The sequence below is a fragment of the Coregonus clupeaformis genome, chromosome 22 (assembly GCF_020615455.1).
Source record: "Coregonus clupeaformis isolate EN_2021a chromosome 22, ASM2061545v1, whole genome shotgun sequence".
NCBI classification, from domain to species: Eukaryota; Metazoa; Chordata; class Actinopteri; order Salmoniformes; family Salmonidae; genus Coregonus; species Coregonus clupeaformis.
In genome coordinates, this window is record NC_059213.1 from 3,671,381 (window position 1) to 3,685,450 (window position 14,070).

Sequence of the window (14,070 nt, forward strand, 5' to 3'; positions counted from 1 at the left end):
AACTCCAGCGCAAACTCTTGAGCGCTCCTCATCCCCTGTCGGAGGTGGAATAGACGCTCTCCCGCCGCCTTCCCCTCTGGTGGATGGTCGAAGACAGCACGGAAGCGGCGGGAGAACTCCGCATAGGTGACTGTGGCGGCGTCTATTCCCCTCCATTCGGCGTTGGCCCACTCCAACGCCTTGCCGGTGAGACAGGAGATGAGGGCGGAAACGCTCTCATATCCCGAGGGCGCCGGGTGTATGGTGGCAAGGTAGAGCTCCACTTGTAATAGGAACCCCTGACACCCGGCAGCGGTGCCGTCGTACGCCCTCGGGAGCGAGAGCCGAATCCCACTGGGTTCCGGTAGTTGGACGGGCGGGCTGTCCGATGGTGATGGTGCGACAGGTGGGGGTGTGGGTACCCCGCTCGTCTCCCATCGATGGAGGGTGTTCATGACGTGGTCCAAGGCGTGCCCGATCTGGTTGATTCGATCCTCTTGACCACGAAGACGCTCCTCCATGATGTCGGTGGGTGCTCCTGCTGATTCCATATGTGGTGTGTAATTCTGTCAAGAGTTGCTGTAGGTAGGTGTGGTGTGGAATCAGGCGCAGGACGCAGAAGTTAAGTCCAAACAAAGTCTTTAGTAGATCAACACAAAATAATCCAAGAACAGCCCGGAGGCGAGAAAAGCGCGCACAGGCGAAAACAAACGGGCGCACTAAACATGTGCGTAAATCTCTCCTAAAAACAACAAGGAGGCAAACTACTAAATAGCGCACCAAAATAGGTAGCGCAGCAACACGACAAGGAAACAATTACACACAACACCTAACTAACAACAAGGAACTAAATAGGGTGCTTAATGAGACATAACACAAAACAGGTGTGACAAACAGACAAAACCAATCAAACAAGAAACATAGAACGGTGGCAGCTAGTACTCCGGAGACGACGACCGCCGAAACCTGCCCGAACAAGGAGGAGGGGCCGCCTCGGCCGAAACCGTGACAAAGTACTGAAGTACTGACATTCCCACCAAAGAAACATATGATTCTCAGAACGTTATGTGCTAGCTGGGTATCCTGCACCATTCCCAGAATGTTGTGGGAAGGTTATATGTAAAATAACCATAGGACAACCACACTCTCACCAAGCTCTAAGAAACGTGGTTCTCAAAACGTTATGTGCTAGCTGGGTTGTATTATTGTGGAGTGACACTTAAATAAATATTTCTAACTCTAACTCAAATACAGTCATGTCTAAATGTTGTTTGCATGTAATTTTGACAACCTAATGCAAAGCAATTGTTATTTAGACATCTTTTTAGTGACCAGGAAAATACGTCTTAAATTGGTTGTATAATCTAAGGTCACATCAACCAGAAAAAGAGATTTAAATCCGGAAATGACGTCCCATGCCAGACTTTGCCCGCTAGGTGAGGGATGATGATGACTCTTTACTTTACTCTAGTCCCAGGGGTTCTTCTCTTGCCTATGTCCTGGATCAGCCGGCGATAGGCTACCAGGCCGGCCAGGTCTCGGTCCAGCATGGCCAAGATGTGGTAGAACTCCTCCGGGTCCAAGGGTACGTCACACAGCCGTAGAGCCGCTCGGAACTCCCCTGGGGAGAGGTAGCCGCTTGCGGAGCTGTCCAGCCTGCAGAAGGCCCGACGCAGCATCTTGCCCTGCCGCTGGAGCTGGGTGGAGGGTGTCATGGGGAGAAGTTGTCAATTCAAAACAACACTAACTGTAATGTAATTCTTACATTTACGTCATTTAGCAGACGCTCTTATCCAGAGCGACTTACAGTTAGTGAATGCAAAATTGTAATTTTTTTCTCATACTGGCCCCCCGTGGGAAACGAACCCACATCCCTGCCGGCCAAACCATCCCCTACCTTGGACGACGCTGGACCAATTGTGCACCGCCCATGGGTCTCCCGGTCGCCGCCGGCTGCGACAGAGCCTGGACTCGAACCAGAATCTCTAGTGGCACAGCTAGCACTGCGATGCAGTGCCTTAGACCACTGCGCCACTCGGGAATTCTTATGAATTGTTCTGCTTATGTGACTCAATAAAAACAATTGTTCAGAAAAAACAAATATTACTAATATGGTTCTCATTCAAGAAGTCTTGAATAACTAACTTTTTTCCAAAGGAGTGTTATAATTTTCTTTCAGCAGCAATTATTCGATAAAGCTCATTATGAAAGTGAATCAGGGTAAGGGTTTCAACATGCAGAATGGGGTTTAACTCAATCTTGTAGTCTATGAGGATATGGAAGTGGATAAAAATATCCTAAATCTATGGTGGAACACACTGGTTAAAAGTTAGTAAGTGTACCTTCTTCCTTAGTCTTGAGCTCAGTGGTACTTGGTCACACAAGGAAGAGCCTTTCTCTGCAGACAGATCCTCTGTTTCGTTATGGGACTGCAGTATTGCGGCCATGTTGGATCCATGCCTCCATGGCTGTTTCCGTTTCCCAAAGGGCCTCAGAAACTCAACAAAGGAAACCCTGAGGATGGAGTGTTGCTGCTCATTCACATTATAAGGATCAAAAAGTGGCCATCTCCACTTGAGGAATGTGGCTGAGGCACAATCAGATGGAACATCAGTTTGATGGTTCCAGATCCACCCTCTGGTTCGAGAAGCGATTTTAGGTTTGTGCAAACATTGTAGGTTTGTGCAAAAAACATAAACAAGGATAGGCCATCCTGTATGTCAACTAGTCAGAAATCCCGGCATTTCACCCACCTTCCATCCCCGTTGATGTCAAACTTTCGAGCCAGCATCTCCCACTCGTAGGCATCGAGGTGCACACACAGACCTTTCAGCACTTCCTGCAACTCCTCCTGGCTCACAACGCCCATCCTATAAGGATCCATCTCCTCAAACTCCCCCCGCAACTCATCCAATGACAGTTCCACCTAGGCCAGTGTAGAGGGGGAAAATAATGGTAGATTATAGTATGTAAGGGTCGTAATCAAGAGTGTGAATACTGGTGTGATCAACCCATACAATGAAAAGTGCTTTGAGCACCTGGGGTAACTTAAGGTTACTTGCGTAACCCCGGATCTCTGATATTATTTTTAATTTTTAATTTAACCTTGATTTTGACAGGGAAGAAGTATTGAGACGTTGGTCTCTTTTCCAAATGCACCCTGTATAATATAATATAAAATACACATTAAACACTATATATATATACACCACCAGTCAAAACTAGGAAATAACACATATGGAATCATGTAGTAACCAAAGAAGTGTTAAACAAATCAAAATATATTTTATATTTGAGATTCTTCAAAGTAGCCACTTTGCCTTGATGACAGCTTTGCACACTCTTGGCATGTGAAATGTCAGAATAATAGTAGAGATAATGATTTATTTCAGCTTTTATTTCTTTCATCACATTCCCAGTGGGTCAGAAGTTTACATTCACTCAATTAGTATTTGGCAGCATTGCCTTTAAATTGTTTAACTTCGGTCAAACGTTTCGGGTAGCCTTCCACAAGCTTCCAAAAATAAGTTGGGTGAATTTTGGCCCATTCCTCCTGACAGCGCTGGTGTAACTGAGTAAGGTTTGTAGGCCTCCTTGCTCGCACACGCTTTTTCAGTTCTGCCCACAAATGTTCTATAGGATTGAGGTCAGGGCTTTGTGATGGCCACTCCAATACCTTGACTTTGTTGTCCTTAAGTCATTTTGCCACAACTTTGGATGTATGCTTGGGGGTCATTGTCCATTTGGAAGACCCATTTGCGACCAAGCTTTAACTTCCTGACTGATGTCTTGAGATGTTGTTTCAATATATCCACATAATTTTCCTTCCTCACGATACCATCTATTTTGTGAAGTGCACCAATCCCTCCTTCAGCAAAGCAAATCAAATCAAATCAAATTGTATTGGCCACATGCGCCGAATACAACAGGTGCAGACATTACAGTGAAATGCTTACTTACAGCCCTTAACCAACAGTGCATTTATTTTGAATAAAAAAGTAAAATAAAACAACAACAAAAAAGTGTAGAGAAAAAAAAGAGCAGAAGTAAAATAAAATAACAGTAGGGAGGCTTTATATACAGGGGGGTACCGGTGCAGAGTCAATGTGCGGGGGCACCGGCTAGTTGAGGTAGTTGAAGTAATCTGTACATGTGGGTAGAGTTAAAGTGACTATGCATAAACAATTAACAGAGTAGCAGCAGCGTAAAAAGATGGGGTGGGGGGGGGCAGTGCAAATAGTCCGGGTAGCCATGATTAGCTGTTCAGGAGTACATTTTTTTGTACATTTTAGTCATTTAGCAGACGCTCTTATCCAGAGCGACTTACAGTTAGTGTTTTTTTTCTCTTCATATTTCATATTGGCCCCCATGGGAATTGAACCCACAACCCTGCCGTTGCAAACGCCACGCTCTACCAACTTAGCTACATCCCTGCCGGCCATTCCCTCCCCTACCCTGGACGACGCTGGGCCAATTGTGCGCCGCCCCATGGGTCTCCCGGTCGCGGCCGGCTACGACAGAGCCTGGATTAGAACCAGGATCTCTAGTGGCACAGCTAGCACTGCAATGCATTGCCTTAGACCACTGCGCCACTCGGGAGTCTTATGGCTTGGGGGTAGAAGCTGTTGAGAAGTCTTTTGGACCTAGACTTGGCACTCCGGTACCGCTTGCCGTGCGGTAGCAGAGAGAACAGTCTATGACAAGGGTGGCTGGAGTCTTTGACAATTTTGAGGGCCTTCCTCTGACACCACCTGGTATAGAGGTCCTGGATGGCAGGAAGCTTGGCCCCAGTGATGTACTGGGCCGTACGCACTACCCTCTGTAGTGCCTTGCGGTCGGATGCCAAGCATTTGCCATACCAGGCGGTGATGCAACCAGTCAGGATGCTCACGATGGTGCAGCTGTAGAATTTTTTGAGGATCTGAGGACCCATGCCGAATCTTTTCAGTCTCCTGAGGGGGAATAGGCTTTGTCGTGCCCTCTTCACGACTGTCTTGGTGTGTTTGGACCATGATAGTTCGTTGGTGATGTGGACTCCAAGGAACTTGAAGCTCTCAACCTGTTCCACTACAGCCCCGTCGATGAGAATGGTTGTCTTGGTCACGTTGAGTGAGAGGTTGTTATCCTGGCACCACACGGCCAGGTCTCTGACCTCCTCCCTATAGGCTGTCTCATCGTTGTCGGTGATCAGGCCTACCACTGTTGTGTCGTCGGCAAACTTAATGATGCACCCCCACAGCATGATGCTGCCACCCCCATGCTTCACGGTTGGGATGGTGTTCTTCGGCTTGCAAGACCCCCCTTTTACCTCCAAACACAACTATGGTCATTATGGCCAAACAGTTATATTTTTGTTTCATCAGACCAGAGGACATTTCACCAAAAAGTACGATCTTTGTCCCCATGTGCAGTTGCAAACCGTAGTCTTGCTTTTTTATGGCGGTTTTGGAGCAGTGGCTTCTTACTTGCTGAGCGGCCTTTCAGGTTATGTTGATATAGGACTCGTTTTACTGTGGATATAGATACCTTTGTACCTGTTTCCTCCAGCATCTTCACAAGGTCCCTTGCTGTTGATCTGGGATTGATTTGCACTTTTCGCACCAAAGTACGTTCATCTCTAGGAGACAGAACGCGTCTCCTTCCTGAGCGGTATGACGGCTGCGTGGTCCCATGGTGTTTATACTTGCGTACTATTGTTTGTATAGATGAACGTGCTACCTTCAGACATTTGGAAATTGCTCCCAAGGATGAACCAGACTTTTCTGAGGTCTTTGATTTCCCCATGATGTCATGCAAAGAGGCACTGAGTTTGAAGGTAGGCCTTGAAATACATCCACAGGTACACCTCCAATTGACTCAAATGATGTCAATTAGCCTATCAGAAGCTTCTAAAGCCATGACATACTTTTCTGGAATGTTCCAAGCTGTTTAAAGGCACAGTCAACTTAGTTTATGTAAACTTCTGACCCACTGGAATTGTGATACAGTGAATTATAAGTGAAATAATCTGTCTGTAAACAATTGTTGGAAAAATTACTTGTGCACAAAGTAGATGTCCTAACCGACTTGCCAAAACTATAGTTTGTTAACAAGAAGTTTGTGGAGTGGTTGAAAAACAAGTTTTAAGGACTCCAACCTAAGTGTATGTAAACTTCCGATTTCAACTGTAGGTGCACACTTGTCGAGAGAAACATTTGAGAGGACAAACAGTGACACATGGACAGACAGTGACACATTCAATACCGCCTTGCACACTCTTGCCTGCATCTAGCTTATCCCCGTTTCGTTTGCTTCCGTTTAAGAAACGTTTTTCAACAGAATCGGCGGAATGAATGCACCCCTGATCATGCATAAACAGAGTTCACATTCATAGCAGCCACGTTGTATTCCTTCTCGCCTCTATGCACTCTCCTCCTCTCACCTTTTCCCTTCATTTGTGGACTTCAATGAACAACACATCAGCTGAAAAAATGAAAAAACCTTTCCAAGCCAAACAATGTCTTAACCGCTACACACAGCCTACATCGTTCTCCCCATATTAGCTAAAGTAACGTCCTAGTCAACATAGCTAATATAACTAATGCGTTAGTAAACAATCATGCAGTAACATTACAGTGTATAGTCAGTAAGCAGTTACACCGGTGGGCCCCAGTGGCAATAATTTAATAAAACCAAAAGCTTACCTTGACATGGAAAAGTTGCAGTGTTGTGTTGGATACTCATAGCCAGCTAGCTAACATAGCATCCCTCTGTTTGAGCAGGGTGTTTGAGTAACTAAACTAGCCAGCTGCATTTGCTGGCTAAGTAAGTGAAACTGAAAGTGAAAAAAAATGACGAAATCTCTCTCTCTCACTCTCTCTTGCTTCTCCTTCATTTTTGAAGAAATATATTTGTTGAAAACTGTTCAACTATTGTCTTTCTTTCTCTTTGAGTCAACTACTCACCACATTTTATGCACTGCAGTGTTAGCTAGCTGTAGCTTATGCTTTCAGTACTAGATTCATTCTCTGATCCTTTGATTGGGTGGACAACATGTCAGTTCATGCTGCAAGTGATCTGATAGGTTGGAGGACGTCCTCCAGATGTTGTCATAATTACTGTGTAAGTCTATGGAAGGGGGTGAGAACCATGAGCATCCTAGGTTTTGTATTGAAGTCAATGTTCCAAGAGGAGGACGGAAGCTAGCTGTCCTCCGGCTACACCATGGTGCTGTTGAGGCTACTGTAGACTTTCATTACAAAACAGTGTGTTTTAATCAATTATTTGGTGAAGTGAATATATTTAGTATAGTTTTATCAAAAAAGGAAAGCTTTTTCAATGTTTAGCAATTTTATTTTAATTGAATTCACTGAGGAGGATGGTCCTCCCCTTCCTCCTCTGAGGAGCCTCAACTGATATATACTTTTCCACATTTTGTTACGTTACAGCCTTATTCTAAAATTGATTAAATTGTTTATTTCCCCTCATCAATCTACACACAATACCTCATAATGACAAAGCAAAAACAGGTTTTTAAAAAACTGAAATTAAACATTTACATAAGTATTTAGACCCTTTACTCAGTACTTTGTTGAAGCACCTTTGGCAGTGATTACAGCCTTGAGTCTTATTGGGTATGACGCTACAAGCTTGGCACACCTGTATTTGGGGAGTTTCTCCCACTCTTCTCTGCAGATCCTCTCAAGCTCTGTCAGGTTGCACAGCTATTTTCAGGTCTCTCCAAATATGTTTGATCGGGTTCAAGTCCGGGCTCAGGCTAGGCCACTCAAGGACATTCAGAGACTTGTCCCGAAGCCACTTCCGTGTTGTCTTGGCTGTGTGCTTAGGGTCGTTGTCCTGTTGGAAGGTGAACCTTTGCCCCAGTCTGAGGTCCTGAGCGCTCTAGAGCAGGTTTTCATCAAGGATCGCTCTGTACTTTTCTCCGTTCATCTTTCCCTTGATCCTGACTAGTCTCACAGTCCCTGCCGCTGAAAAACATCCCCACAGCATGATGCTGCCACCACCATGCTTCACCGTAGGGATGGTGCCAGGTTTCCTCCAGACGTGACGCTTGGCATTCAAGCCAAAAAGTTCAATCTTGGTTACATCAGACCAGAGAATCTTGTTTCTCATAGTCTGAGAGTCCTTTAGGTGCATTTTGGCAAACTCCATGTGCATTTTAATGAGGAGTGGCTTCCGTCAAGCCACTCTAACATATAGGCCTAATTGGTGCTGCAGAGATGGTTGTCCTTCTGGAAGGTTCTCCCATCTCCAGAGATTAACTCTGGAGCTCTGTCAGAGTGACCATCGGGTTCTTGGTCTCCTCCCTGACCAAGGCCCTTTTCCCCCAATTGCTCAGTTTGGCCGGCTGGCCAGCTCTAGGAAGAGTCTTGGTGGTTCCAAACTTCTTCCATTTAAGAATGATGGAGGCCACTGTGTTCTTGGGGACCTTCAATGCTGCAGAAATATTTTGGTACCCTTCCCCAGATCTGTGCCTCGACACAATCCTGTCTCGGAGCTCTACAGACAATTCCGTCGACCTCATGGCTTGGTTTTTACTCTGACATGCACTGTCAACTGTGGGACCTTATATAGACAGGTGACCTTATATAAACAAAAAACAAATGAGGTGAGCCCCTCTCCTTCCTTAAAAGGAGCCACTCTCGCCCTCAGGTTATTCTCAAACATGCTTATCTTCCTTGCTCTCTTGCGATCAGGTGAATGAGGTGAGACATCTCATACATAATATCAGAGAAGTTGTCTTTCAATTATTTGTTTCGATATCTCACATGTGGGAATATGGCCAACTCCCGTATCGCAAAGATATGCTCTCTGAAGCCAGGGTAGTCCCAAAGATCAGCAACCATTAGAGGTCCCGAAACTGAGGGAGTACGCACCGAGAAGGTGCAGAGGCAACCGATCGGGACAAAACCTCATAACAAAGTGAGGGGAAGCCCAATACAAGGCACACATAATCTCAGTTTAATGAGATACTGTATGTTCTTAAAAAAAAAGAGGTAAACTCCTCTGTAGGAAAGGGCCCTTCCAGGCCCCTCCGAAGGCTATCACCCTCGCCATTATAAATCAATATAATAGCCCCCATGATCCGGCAGGATATCGTCGGAGAGAGAAGGGACCACCCTCTTCCAAGAGTGGTTGCCCAATGAGCAAAGAGCACAACACCCACGCCTGACATTCTTGCCTGACACCCTTGCCTGAGCACTCCTACCAATCCAAGTAGATGAGTACTGGACAACCACGAGGATGCCTTTCTAGGGAAGGTGACAGGCGAAAAGCCATAGGCTCCAAGGTGAGACAATGGGAAAAAGTTGACCCGGGCCAAAGATGGGGTTAGGGACATTAACCTGAAAAAACCCTGGGCAGACTGTAGACGTGAACAGTGGCTGGTAGAGCACAGTCCACACATACGCTTAGGGACGCCAAGGGCAGTAGCAAAGCGAAAGATGGAGGAATATTACATCTCCATTCTTTTCAGCTGCTAGTAGCTGCTGTGAAAGGATCTTAAGCACAATAGACACATCTCAGGATGAACTAAAGGCTTAGAGATTGGGCGTAAGCGACGTGTCCCCCTTAGAGACGACACAACAGTTATGGATAAACTGTATCACTGTCTGGGCCATGAAAGGACCTTAACAGCAGAACCACCACAGGCCAACGCCCACTGCCGTTTGATTTTGTAATTAAAATAAATCTGCAATTTTTAAACAAAGTCCTCTTCCTTCCCTGACTTTTCCTAATTGCTCAGTTGTCAGAATTTTTGAATCACAAACAGAAAAGTATTGAAAGCCTGTTTACCTGTTTTTTTTTTCCTAAGTTAAGGGGCCAAGACAAATGCGCTGCTGGGCGTTGGTACCCAGGCGTGCTGTACGTTGATCCTACTGCTCTGATTGGATAAAGCAAAGCTGTCTCCGTTCACTCACTTTATATTTCACCCGATCACTTCTCACAGCATATTTTGGTCTGATCATTTAGATTGCTGCTGCATCCTGTCAGCCTGCTACTTTAATAAATCAACAGGCGAGGATGTTTGCTAGCAAGCTATCAATGTGCCTAATATCTAACAAGCGAAGTGAGAGTAGGGAAAGAAGAATAAACGCAGAAGCGCATTCTGACTGGTTGGTTAGCTTACGTTAGCAGTGGCTGGTGCTATCTATGATGGATTCTGCAGTAGACAGTACACGCAAATATGTAGCTAATTAGTTAGCCATCATAATTTGTGGTAATGTTACCTAGCTAGCTAGCTAACTACTTATAGCAAATATACTGGTAAGTCTAACTAGCTAGCTAGCAAGCTAATAGATGGCCATCTGCCTTAAGGGCATGAAAGGAACACCTGCCAAATGCGAATACATTTTGGCGGGAAGCCAACAAGCATTTGGAAACAATATACAGAGATAAAAGATAACTTTACCTATGTCAACTAGATTGAAGCATTCATTCTATCGATTTATGACATTCTGGTGAGCAAGGGTTTATTTAGTCTTCTGGGGCAACAAGTAATGACAGAAGAGAAGCTGCAAGTGTCAAATTATAGACAAGTTGATTAACAAATAGCCTACAAAAAGGTCGGAAATCTCTGCCTCAGGCCCAGAGAGGTGCATTTTTTACTGCACAGCCAAGTGTGGCAGCATTTGCACAGAAAATTCAGCTGTACAATCCAAATTCTCCAAGACAACAAGAAATCCACCTGGCCTTCATTAACGATTTAATAATGGGCTGCACTCTGCCATTATTGATCGTGGAAAATGACCACTTCAAGCCCTTTCTTAAAGTATAGGACAACAAATACACCCCAATTGGAAGAAGGACCACAACAGAGAAACGCATCCCAGTGTTGGTTAGGAAGGTAAAGGACACTATCACTGAGAAGCTACAGAGCCCCCAAAAAAGATTCTCAGGAATCTTTGTGAGAATGAAAATGGCCAAGGAGTGAGAGGGAGCAACCTTTTGGCCATGACGTGTACTTCCTTGCCGCCATGCTGGATCCACAGTTTGGCCTCAGCTGGGGTGATCTAGATGTTACCAACAATGGGAATGCAACATCGCAGAAGAAGTTCAGAGATGATCTGAAGAGGACACTAACGGGTAAATACATTATTTTATCCCATAACTTTATCTTGATTGTAGACTACTTTGTGACCTGAAAAATGTAAGAGGTAACTCTGGGTCTTCCATTCCTGTGGCGGTCCTCATGAGAAACAGTTTCATCATAGCGCTTGATGGTTTTTGCGACTGCACTTGAAGAAACGTTGAAAGTTCTTGAAATGTTCCGTATTGACTGATCTTCATGTCTTAAAGTAATGATGGACTGTCATTTCTCTTTGCTTATTTGAGCTGTTCTTGCCATAATATGGACTTGGTCTTTTACAAAATAGGGCTATCTTCTGTATACCCCCCTACCTTGTCACAACACAACTGATTGGCTCAAACGTATTACGAAGGAAATAAATTCCACAAATTAACAACGCACACCTGTTAATTGAAATGCATTCCAGGTGACTACCTCATGAAGCTGGTTGAGAGAATGCCAAGACTGTGCAAAGCTGTCATCAAGGCAAAGGGTGGCTATTTGAAGAATCTCTAATATAAAATATATTTTGATTTCTTTAACACTTTTTTGGTTACTACATGATTCCATATGTGTTACTTCATAGTTTTGATGTCTTCACTATTATTCTACAATGTAGAAAATAGTAAAAATAAAGAAAAACCCTGGAATGAGTAGGTGTGTCCAAACTTTTGACTGGTACTGTCACGCGACGTGTATACGGTAGCGAAGTCAAAAGCAGGACACAGAGCGGCTGGCAACGTTTTTTTACTGAACACAGTAAAATCAACGTACAAAAACAACAAACCTCCAAACAGGGAGGAAAGCACAAAGACCCGTACATACAAGAACTGCCGGAATGACAACAAAACAATAACACACAAAGTACCAATGAGAGACAGGGGTTAATATAGGGAATACAATCCAACATAATGGGAAACAGGTGTAAACAATAAAGACCAAACAAGACAAACACCGAAACATCGATTGGCAGCAGCTAGTACTCCGGGGACGACGAACGCTGAAGCCTGCCCGAGCAAGGAGGAGGAGCAGCCTCGGCTGAATCCGTGACAGTACCCCCCCCCCTTGACGCGCGGCTCCAGCCGTGCGCCGACCCCCGGCCTCGGGGACGGCCAGGAGGACGTGGAGCAGGGCGAGTCGGATGACTCCGGTGGAAATCCCTCAACAGGGAGGGATCTAGGATGTCCCTCCTAGGGACCCAGCACCGTTCCTCCGGACCGTACCCCTCCCACTCCACGAGATACTGCAGACCCCCCATCCGACGCCTCGAATCCACGATGGAACGGACTGAGTACGCCGGAGCCCCCTCGATGTCTAGTGGGGGCGGAGGAGCCTCTCGTATCTCATTCTCCTGGAGTGGACCAGCTACCACCGGCCTGAGGAGAGACACATGGAACGAGGGGTTATTGCGGTAATTAATGGGCAGTTGTAACCTATAACATACCTCGTTCAATCTCCTTAGGACTTTAAATGGCCCCACAAACCGCCGACCCAGCTTCCGGCAGGGCAGCCGAAGGGGCAGGTTTCGGGTCGAGAGCCAGACCCGATCTCCCGGTGCATAAACCGGACCCTCACTGCGGTGGCGATCGGCGCTCGCCTTTTGCCGTCTGATAGCCCGCTGCAGATGGACATGCGCAGCGTTCCATGTTTCCTCCGAGCGCCGAAACCACTAATCCACCGCAGGGGCTTCGATCTGGCTCTGATGCCAGGGTGCCAGGGCCGGCTGATAACCCAGCACACACTGAAAAGGCGTAAGATTAGTGGAGGAGTGGCGGAGTGAGTTTTGGGCTATCTCTGCCCAGGGGATATACCCCGACCACTCCTCCTGCCGGTCCTGGCAATAGGACCTCAGAAACCTACCCACATCCTGGTTTACTCTCTCCACCTGCCCATTACTCTCAGGGTGAAAACCCGAGGTAATGCTAATCGAGGCCCCCAAACGTTCCATAAACGCCCTCCAGACTCTAGAGGTGAACTGGGGACCCCGATCAGACACTATATCCTCAGGCACCCCATAGTACCGGAAGACGTGAGTAAACAGGGCGTCGGCCGTTTGTAGGGCTGTAGGAAGACCTGGCATAGGAATGAGACGGCAGGCCTTAGAAAACCGATCCACTACGACCAAGATCGTGGTATTCCCCTGGGAGGGGGGAAGGTCCGTGACAAAATCCACCGATCGGTGAGACCACGGCCGTTGTGGAAGGGGTAGAGGTTGTAACTTCCCTCTGGGCAGGTGTCTAGGCGCCTTACACTGGGCGCACACCGAGCAGGAAGAAACGTAAACCCTCACGTCCCTAGCTAAGGTGGGCCACCAGTACTTCCCGCTAAGGCAGTGCACTGTCCGACCAATAACAGGATGACCAGAGGAGGGTGACGTGTGAGCCCAATATATCAGTCGATCACGGACCTCGAGCGGCACGTACCTCCGCCCCTCTGGACACTCTGGGGGAGTAGGGTCGGCACGTAACGCCCGCTCGATTTCCGCATCGACCTCCTACACCACCGGTGCCACCAGACAAGACTCCGGAAGTATGGGAGTGGGCTCAATGGACCTTCTGTTATCTCGGGACAGGGTGTCTGCCTTAGCGTTCTGTGACCCTGGTATATAAGTGAGCTTAAATACAAACCGGGTAAGAAACATGGCCCACCTAGCCTGACGAGGGTTCACTCTCCTCGCTGCCCGGATGTACTCCAGGTTACGATGGTCAGTCAGAATGAGAAAATGGTGTTTAGCCCCCTCAAACCAATGCCTCCACACCTTCAGGGCTTGGACCACCGCTAGCAGCTCCCTGTCCCCCACGTCATAATTGCGTTCCGCCGGACTGAGCTTCTTGGAATAGAAAGCACAGGGGCGGAGTTTTGGCGGCGTGCCCGAGCGCTGAGACAGTATAGCACCGATCCCCGCCTCGGACGCATCCACCTCAACTTGGAACGCCAAAGAGGGATCCGGATGTGCCAGCACCGGAGCCGAGGTGAACAGGTCCTTCAGATGTCTAAACGCCCTGTCCGCCTCAGCCGACCAC

At 46.8% G+C, this 14,070-nt stretch overlaps 1 protein-coding gene across 1 annotated transcript in view; it reads right to left on the reverse strand.

Moving 5' to 3' along the window:
* Positions 1–1,384: 1,384 nt before the first annotated feature.
* si:ch211-197n1.2 overlaps positions 1,385–14,070 on the reverse strand; it is a 28,356-nt gene continuing 15,670 nt past the window's right edge. The window contains exons 5-7 of the mRNA XM_045206310.1: positions 2,733–2,905; positions 2,322–2,493; positions 1,385–1,676 (exon numbers count right to left, since the gene is read on the reverse strand). Of these exons, the coding sequence (XP_045062245.1) occupies positions 1,437–1,676; positions 2,322–2,493; positions 2,733–2,905 (585 nt within the window). The 3' untranslated portion in view covers positions 1,385–1,436. The remainder of the gene's footprint in view (positions 1,677–2,321; positions 2,494–2,732; positions 2,906–14,070) is intronic.